The sequence below is a fragment of the Phaethon lepturus genome, unplaced genomic scaffold (assembly GCF_000687285.1).
Source record: "Phaethon lepturus isolate BGI_N335 unplaced genomic scaffold, ASM68728v1 scaffold7320, whole genome shotgun sequence".
NCBI classification, from domain to species: domain Eukaryota; kingdom Metazoa; phylum Chordata; class Aves; order Phaethontiformes; family Phaethontidae; genus Phaethon; species Phaethon lepturus.
The window spans coordinates 84,428-93,438 of record NW_010512538.1 but is presented as its reverse complement, the minus strand read 5'-3'; the positions used below and the strand labels follow the sequence as shown (position 1 = coordinate 93,438).

Below are 9,011 nucleotides of genomic sequence, written 5' to 3'. Positions count from 1 at the left end.
ACTTTGCAGTTGTTCTACAGAGGAAGAACTCATCAAGCAAAAAGGCCTTCAGGGACGTGCCCCTTGCAAGCATATTGCAATCAAAGTCGTGGAACCCACCACATATTTTTACAGTTCACCATGTAGCCAAGCATTGCTCCTTCACTTGCACCAGCCGCCAGTTACAACGAGTAGTATCCTTCACAACAAATGAAAGGGACACAAGAGAGCTGTCAGTACGCAAACTGCTACCTACCTCAGATCACAAATATTTTGCATTATGCCTGTCTACGTTTCTTCTAGTCTTTTAATGAGTTATTCCTGAAGCTGTAAAAAAATCTTCACTTCCAACCCTCCTTATTTTCCTACCAGTCCCGAGAGCGTATTAACTGGAGGCATAAGCAGGTTTGATTGCTTGGTCAAGGCCTAAAACTTTCATCATTTCAGTACCAGGTGAAATGATTCCTGTTTATTACCAAAATATAAGAAAATAAGTAAAAAACCAAACAAACAGAAATCTCTTGGTGACAACGCACTGTTCCTTTGGAGAATAATGTGGGGTTTTTCCCCTCGAAGATCAGAACACTCTCTCCACTGATTCAGTTTTACAATACCATACATATATGGACATAATGTATCATAAATACATATTGGACAATTTTAAATGGTGTTAAATAATAAATGCTGACATTTAAGATACATTATCTACAGATTTTGGAGGAATGAGGTTAATTATGTTCAAGAAAAAATAAAGAATGATTATCACCTCTCATTTTATTATCCAGATTAAATGCCAGAGTCTTTACTTAATCATTTCCTGTGCGTTACCAAGGAGTGTATCTTCCAACTTTTTTAATGAGCAAGGTGAACCATAATGAGAAAATCCAGGATCTGAAATTTAAACTTTGATCTTAATTACATAGAAAAGAGATGATAATCACTCTTTCAGGCAATTACTGTACACCTCTAATCTATAGCTACATTGTATGTATTATATCAGAAGGAAACCGAGTGTGAAATGTATTAGTGGTTTAGGAGAACAAATGGAAGAAAGGAGAGCGTTATAACCTATTTAGCATTTTATGGCCTATGCATCACAATTCTGGAAAGAAAAATAGTGCTAGCCGACATAACTGGTTTCTGTACGAGACCTATCTGTTAGACAGTCCAGCCATACAGTCTGACATGAATTTTAACATAGTGATACAATGATCTTCTATTTGAACGTTGCAGCATGCTTTGCAACTGCTAATGGATGAATCTTCACAAAATCCTTATGATGAAGGTTACAGGATATTCAGGGCCCGGTCCTTAGGTTAAGCTTGTGTCTACGCGGAGCTGTACTGAGTTCACACCCAGGTTTCACACCAGGACCAGAATCCACTGGTCCGGGCTCCCTTCCAGGATTCAGCCTTAACACTCAGACACCTGGGTGCCATGTCCTGGGAGTTCACATTTATCTGCAGGCACCCTTACATGAATAGAAGAGCCTTGTTATAGTCATGCAGCTTTGAAATGGCCACTAGCTTTCAGTGATTTGAAAAAAAATCTACCAAATAACACCAAGCTTTCTCCCCCTTATCTATTTCCAAATTCTGTTATTGTAATCGCAAGCCTGTTGGCCCGGAGAGCACATTAACACCACACAGAAGCAGCTGCTGCTGACAAAAATTTACAGTAGAATTCTGAACCTCAGCCATCAACAAGATTCTGAGTCGGTGAAACCAGCCACCAGGCACAAAAATCCTGCAGACAGGGACGAGACCACACAGGCGAACCAGGTCCCGTCAAAACGTAAGACACAGGGGAGAGGAATCTTCTGCAGAGGCCAGGAGAGACTCTGAAGCAACCACCGTGGCCAAAGAGCCGGTGCGAGCCTGCTAGGCCTCAGATGCCATATTTAACCTCCAGCTTAGGGGACAAAGCCCACATGCACTGAGAAGCTCATACGCACATAACCAGGCATTTAATTTGCACTGCAGAGACATATTAGGCGAATTTCAGGTTTAAAGTCATATTCTCTCTTCCTTACTGTCCTTCCTTCCCTCCCTCTCATTTTCTTAAGTCCTTGTCAAATTGCAGTACTACTGAGATGGAAAGCAAAAGCCACTTCATATCTGCTAATACTTCGCTTTTCCAGATACACATCTTCTCTTTATACTCATCCAAGCCTATGTTGCCTCAATCAAGATGTTGTATAGGATCTCCTTTCCAAAAAATAGATATACAATTAAACAAACATTCTCACCAAGGACATCGGTAAGCAATCTTTTTCAAGCTTTCAATAGTTGGAATATAATGATAATTTTATCATGGCTGAGAACGTAAGCAAGAAAGTAGGTGCAGCTGAACAATATGAGAGGCAGCACTTATTATCAGCCACTAATAAAATTTCTGTCTAACACTTCTAGCAGTAGGAACAGGGTGTTTCTCAATCAGTCCCAACACTACCACTCTGGGACACAGGAAAGTCAAATATCTGGGAAATGATACCATATATACAACTAACCAATGTTTCCTGTAAAAGCTACAAGTTCTGCTTGGACCTGAATACTTTTTTTTTCTTGAAAGTAGTACTTCTGATAATGAAATAAACCTTAAGATGTCAATCTGGAGTTGTATGGGTCAACAAATTACCCTCTGCACAATCACAGATTTCCAGTTGTTCTTTCTCAAGAGCTGGTCAGAATTTATTAGGCTCAAATAATCATCCCACAAGGGAACATCCCGTAACTTCAATAACAGTTTTCAGTTTTATATCTCATTTGGGGACATCTTTAACTCAAAAAAGGATTGCTGGCAACCCTAGTTTAAAGTCTGTAAAAAGCTGCTGAAGAAATATAACTTCTTTTGCTTCTAGGAAAGAGGGGTACACAACACATGCAACATTACATGAGCTGATACAGATTTCAAGTTTGAAGTGTATAGGGTTTTCTAAAAATAACTCCTGTTAAAGCTAACATTGAGAATTCGGTATTGCAAAAGTAAGGATTTGACTAAAAAGAAGCAAACTCTCCATATTATAAATGTAGATACCACAATTTGTATTTATAAGTGAATACATTTATAAATTTATTATTCCCTTTTATCCCACAAGCACATCATAAAAAATTAAAACAATTACAAAACGTATCCATACATTATGACTTGGACACATTATTCACTCACTGGGTACTGACAACTTTGGTAAGTTTAAATTCAGATCCTGCCTCAATACTGTTCTCAGGTATTTCAACTCTTGATATCTAAAAATATTTCATAATAGTATTTCCTTAGGTTTTTTCTTCCTTTTCCTGTCATTTTTGGCCTTGGCCTTCTCCAGGTTTCTGATGCTTACTGCCTTTCTTGTCCAGGTTCTACATGAGTGTATAACCTCATATTCTACCATAACTGTACATGGCAGGATACTTAAAAAGGAAAACATGACACTGCTAAAACCTTAGTGTCTCCTTACTCTCAGAAAAAAAGAAGCAGCACAAGCGTTTGCAGCTCCCTGAAATGCTGCTGGTGTCAATTCAGAGCTGGTTTGCCTTTGGCACACTTAAAAGAGCTGCTTAAAAAATAATCATGCTTCAAGGTCATGCTAGCAAATACTGTAAAGATAAAGTAATCCATGTGTCCCGTTTCTCCACATGAAAAGAAAAACGTGTTCATGAGCCACTTAAAGCAGAGAGCCTCCGCAACTGCAGATAAATACAACTGAAAAACCTGAGTTTTAAACACAGACTGGACTTAGAAATAAGAAGTTTTATGCCTCTCTGTCCTATTACCTAAGATCTGATCTGAGTAGAGGAATTTGGGATCGCTCGGCAGCTCAAGCTTGTAAGTTTGACCGCACATGGAGCAATAAGGATCTCTGCCCTCACTAAGGGGATGCCTGTTCCAGGCGATACAGCTCAGCTAACTGCTATTTTCATGAAATTAGCAGTGCACTCCTACACCTGTGTTGGTTAAATTCCCATCAATTCCTTCCATGTGGGAGTGGAGGAAGATCTGTAGGTACAGGAAAGCCCTCTCCATCCATGGCAGAGCCATGTTGAGCTTGGGGGAAGAACAACGGGTGCTGCCCTGAGACGACCATTACTGTTTTCCTAGGTAGGCTGCAGGTATGCTCACGACTTCCCCCTTCCTCTGCTATACATTCTGCAGACATGCAACTTAAAGGCTGACTGTCTCTGAAAGAAATACACACACTACTTCTTTTTTAAAAGCACAGCGCAGGTTGCCAGGGAGTGCTTCCTTCCTTCCACAGAGATTTCCTACAAACATCAACAGACGTTGGATCATGCCTATCACGCCTGCAGCCATTGATGCTCAAAAATATTTTTTTCTTCTTTTCTTATGCTCCTAAAAGCAGTTTGGCGTTACGCATCTTAACGGAGCCCCCATTAGAAGCTCTACCCACTTCTATCAGGCATGAAAAGGGAAGAAAAAGGAGTACCTGCTCTGAATGAGATCCTCTGTGGGTAGGGATCAGTATGGGTCCAGGAAAGTCTGCAGAATTACTCACAGCTACACCATCAGAAGAACCAGTGCCCCATGTACATAAAAGCACAATGGAGCAGAGCCAGCTTTGAAGAATTCAAAAAACCCCAGGCACCTCTACCAGATAGCACCTATAACAAAATCTTCCCGAGAACAAGCGTTTTGATTTATCAACTCAAATCCACGAGGTAACTTTCCTACACAAGGTAAACCAACATTTTCTAATTACAGAGTTTAATGCTTTCTAAGAAGTACTTTTTTATTATTTTGAGTGATTCTACACAGATACTTACATTATTAATAGAAGGGCATACTGGTTTCGATCCGTGAAATCTTTTGGCAGTGACAACTGTAAAGGGAGTTCTTTCAAGAAAAGAGCAGAACATTAAAGGCTGGTAGTTACACAGATGAAAAACAGTAACATTGCAAGAAAGCTTTTGGTTTGCTAAAATAACATTTTGCCAAATTTACCGTAATCCTCAATGTGAAGCATTTTAATTTCAGTCCTGGAATTCTTTTTCTTAAAAACAGCTTCTTTCAACACACCATTATTTTCCAAAATATAAAACTCTGTAGAAAATGGGAAGAAAAAGCAAGTTGAAAGGTAGCAAGTTGAAAGCAAGCCTCATCACATCACAGATTAATCAAGATTCAAAAAAATTAAAGAAAAAGAGACAAATGTGCAATGATAAAACTTGTAAATAAATTCCTTCTGTAAATACTTTTTTTTGTATTGCAACTGCTTTGCAATTCAGGAACCGAGCAATCAGCCTAATTCAAAACATGTACAGCTATTCCATTTTCTGGCTTCAGTAGATTTTGTTTTCGTTAAGCACTAACAATAAAATTGCTGATGAACAACGTGAATACTGGTATCCCTGGCAAATACTAACAGCAGCTGTTACAGGGAAAGGCTAGTCTGCTAGGCAATATCCTAAGCCTCAAGCAGGCATCCTTTTCAAGCTACGTATTCCAAGTCAATATTTAGCCAGCACAGCTCTACTTGATCACTGCATGTCCTTCTCTGTCGTCTGCACTTCAGCCAGGAGCAAGACTTCAGTTTGCTTTAAAGCTGCAGACAGATTTGAAGCAATCCTTTTGCACATGAAAGAATGATTAATTAGTTCTTTTTTTTTTCCTTTTCTTTTTTATTCAAATTACTAATCTGGCTTCCAAAATGTAGATTTTTTTACTAAACAATAAACCCTCCACTTAGGGCCAAAACAGATAATCTAAGGAGAATGTTTGTTCTGGGCAGTCAACCAAAATGGTATAATTATAGTCTGAGGATGGAATAATTGAAGTAATCCTTAATCATTCTTTTATGAATTGAAGAGGATAATCTAATCTTCCACTGAAACATTAATAGTAAATTATCTCCCTTATTATTTGGTTTCTTGTTGTTATAACAAACAACATCCCTCTATCGTGACTTGCTTTGTTTTCCTCTAAGATGCTGTACATAAATCTCTCTTACAATAATTCGCTATCAAGAGTATTTTAGATACAAGTAAGAAAGAGCGAAAGTCTACCTTCAGAGAACTGAGTAGCTCTACAGAAGTCAATGAATTTACTTTGAGCAGGAATAGCTAGTCCTTATTGAGTTGGATAAAAGTGCCTCCCCTTGGTGTGCTATGGCACTCAGCTTTGCAAATACTATCACCAGTGACATTAAAAAAAAAAAAAAAAAAAAGCAGCTAAAGTGCAGACATTAATTAACACCTGATAGCATGATACTATTGATCCGTACGCTACTTCAACATGCAATGTTAGGTCCACTGTTAGAGCCGAATAGTGCTGGCCCGTGACAAAAGGGATGCAGACAAGTACAGTTCAGGACTTTTGTGTTCTGGGAAACTTTCTGGGGATAATCTATTGAATGCAATTAGAACAGGTAAGGATTGGTTTAATGGTTTTGGGTGGAAAGATGTCCCCTTTCCTGTAATCCACACTTTCATGCTACTTGGAGCCACAGTGGAGTTGGAGGTAGCAGAGTTGTTACCTCTACTGTACCAGAGAAATACCTAAGTGAGGAAAACTCTGCTGTTCAAGGACAGTCTCCCATTACAAAGCACCCCAAGCAGCCAGGAAACAGCAACAGATTTGGTGCCAATACACAGAAAGCAACGAGTAAAACTTGAAAATCAGAGGTATTGAATACCCTCCTGAAAAGCCTTTGTTCTTGGATTTGCCATCATTGAAAATGTCAGTAGAGTTGCTCTGATTTGAGAAATGTAGGAGAAGGACTAAGTTCATCGTATGTAGGTCAGATTTTATGATCAATGGTCCAAAGACTGTACCTTACTTCAAGATAATTGGATTGTAACTTTAAAAACATCTCTAAAAATGCAGCAGGTGTATCGTAATGGCAGTATAATTTACATAGAAAGTGAAATGGATGAAGACCAACCTGCCATCTAATTAACTCAAGTGTAAATAGAAGATGAATGATATGCACTTAGCATAAAACATATCCGAAAAGCCTGGGAAAGTTTTAGTCATTTGATTAACTTCTTTCCTTTTCATTTGCAGATGTGGATGTTGCTAAAAGGTAATTAATAGAATTTTATATGAATGAGCCATGTATTAGCTTTCATTTACTTGTAACTGCCTTTCCCCTCCACCACGCGCCCCAGAACAATCAAGGACGATAATAAAATATACCTGTTCCATAAGGAATACTCACTTGCAGTATTACTCGTACTGTGCACGCTAACGACTGGAACGCCTGGCCCTGTTTTGAGGAGAGAAGAAAAACGGAGGAAGTATTTCAGTCAATAACGAAGAATGAGAACACCAGTGACCACGTAAGGCCAGAAGCTGGACGCCCTGTGCACATGCTTCTCTTCAAACACAGCGGTAACTCCACGGGTGTCTCCTGGGAAGGACGCAGGTTAGGGTATGGTCCCAACAAAGTGTGAAACGGAGACTGCCTTCTGCCCGTTCAGCAAGCAGCCTACACCCCTGCACCTAGAGGGAGCTTTTTTTTTTTTTTAAATCTGTTTTAGCTAAAAGTGCAGAACAAAAAAAATTACACAGGCACTTAACGGCACTGTCTAAAAAATAGCAGTTTGACATTCAGAAAGAGTAACTTTAGCTTGACTGGGAAGTGAACTAATGATGATACTCACTTATGTTTTTTAGGGAAGAGCTACAGAGGTGTTGAAAAATTATCACATATTTCACTTACTTATCTGTTTAAGAACCTCCGTTGGTACCTCAGCTCTGGAAGGCCAAGAGCATCACGGTTAAATCTAGGTCTAATGTAAGATAGTCTTACTTCATGGTAGTGTCAGATACTGTATCTTTACTGTACCATTGAGAATCTAAAACCACCAAGAATAATTCTCCACATTCGCAAGTACTGTGCAAATGCACAAGACGGCATGTGAAACGGGGGTGACCAAACATTCAGCATATTCAGAAGCACAGCTGAGATCTCTGTTCTTGCTCTGAGGACTCCCACTAGTGTAAACTTGCAAAAAAAAAATGTTGTGTCCCCACCCCCAACACCAAATTCGTACACGGGAAAATTAGTTTTATCTTGGTGAGATAAGAGTTTGAATTACATGCAGGCAGTCACTACTGCTCTAGGAAGGATGATGCAGAAAAAAGTCCCCGAGGACCCCATGGCGAACGAAGGCATGGACCCTCTGAAATTAGGAGTTCAGGCTCCCTTTTTTTTGGGGAAAAAAAAGATTCCCTTTGAGAGCAGTTCAGAGACAGAGCTTAATTTATGCATTTTGAGTCATCCTGAGGAGGTTATCTCTCTCAATTAATTATGGCATGAGCCTAGGGAAACTTAAATACCTGAAATAAATAGCATGATGCCATTCACTGCCTCTGACAGACTCCACTGAAGACTTTTACCAATTTCCTTCTCTGCCTCAAGGGAGACTTTTGACAAAAATCTTACAGGTAGATTGTTGACAAATCAAAGCTTTCTGCCTTAGGTCTTCAAAAGATAATTTCCTCAGCTGTCTCTTTTTCTTTGTATTGTTTTTCCAGCTCTTCTTACTTCTGAATTTGTTGTTTTGCTTTGGATTCTGATTTAAGAAAGACAGGTTTTGGAGGTGAAATCACTGGTATTTTCCAGGACAGCTCTATTTGTCATACTAAAAGATGGAAGGATGATGACAGATTTTGAAAAAGGGAGATTACAGTAGATTAAAAAGCCGATCAGAAAAGAGAAAGACAGACTTGTGTTACAGGCATTGTGTTCCAGCTCATCAGAACTAAGCACAGCACTTGAATTTCCCATTGACCTCCTATAACTAACACTAAACGCACAACTTATTTCCTGCTGTATAAAATGGGAAAAACAATTACTCCCTTTGTGAAGTATCTTAATTTAGCGGAGACATTAACATCTGTTAGTGTTTATGAAGTGCTAAAGGAAAAATCCACAAGCAGTGTGGAAAAGTGCAAAGGACGCACCTGCCAAAACTGAGAGGCTGTAGAGCTGGTCCTCCATCCACCAGGCTAGAAATAACTCCTCACTCAGGAGAGTCCCTGGGGACGGATACAGCTGGTATAGCGAGGCAGAT

The 9,011-nt window shown here is 39.3% G+C and overlaps 1 protein-coding gene across 1 annotated transcript in view; it reads right to left on the bottom strand.

The window, feature by feature from the left end:
- Window positions 1-4,753: 4,753 nt before the first annotated feature.
- LOC104620952 (inactive dipeptidyl peptidase 10-like) overlaps window positions 4,754-9,011 on the bottom strand; it is an 81,636-nt gene continuing 77,378 nt past the window's right edge. The window contains 3 exon segments of the mRNA XM_010287318.1: window positions 4,754-4,827; window positions 4,936-5,034; window positions 7,151-7,198. Of these exon segments, the coding sequence (XP_010285620.1) occupies window positions 4,754-4,827; window positions 4,936-5,034; window positions 7,151-7,198 (221 nt within the window).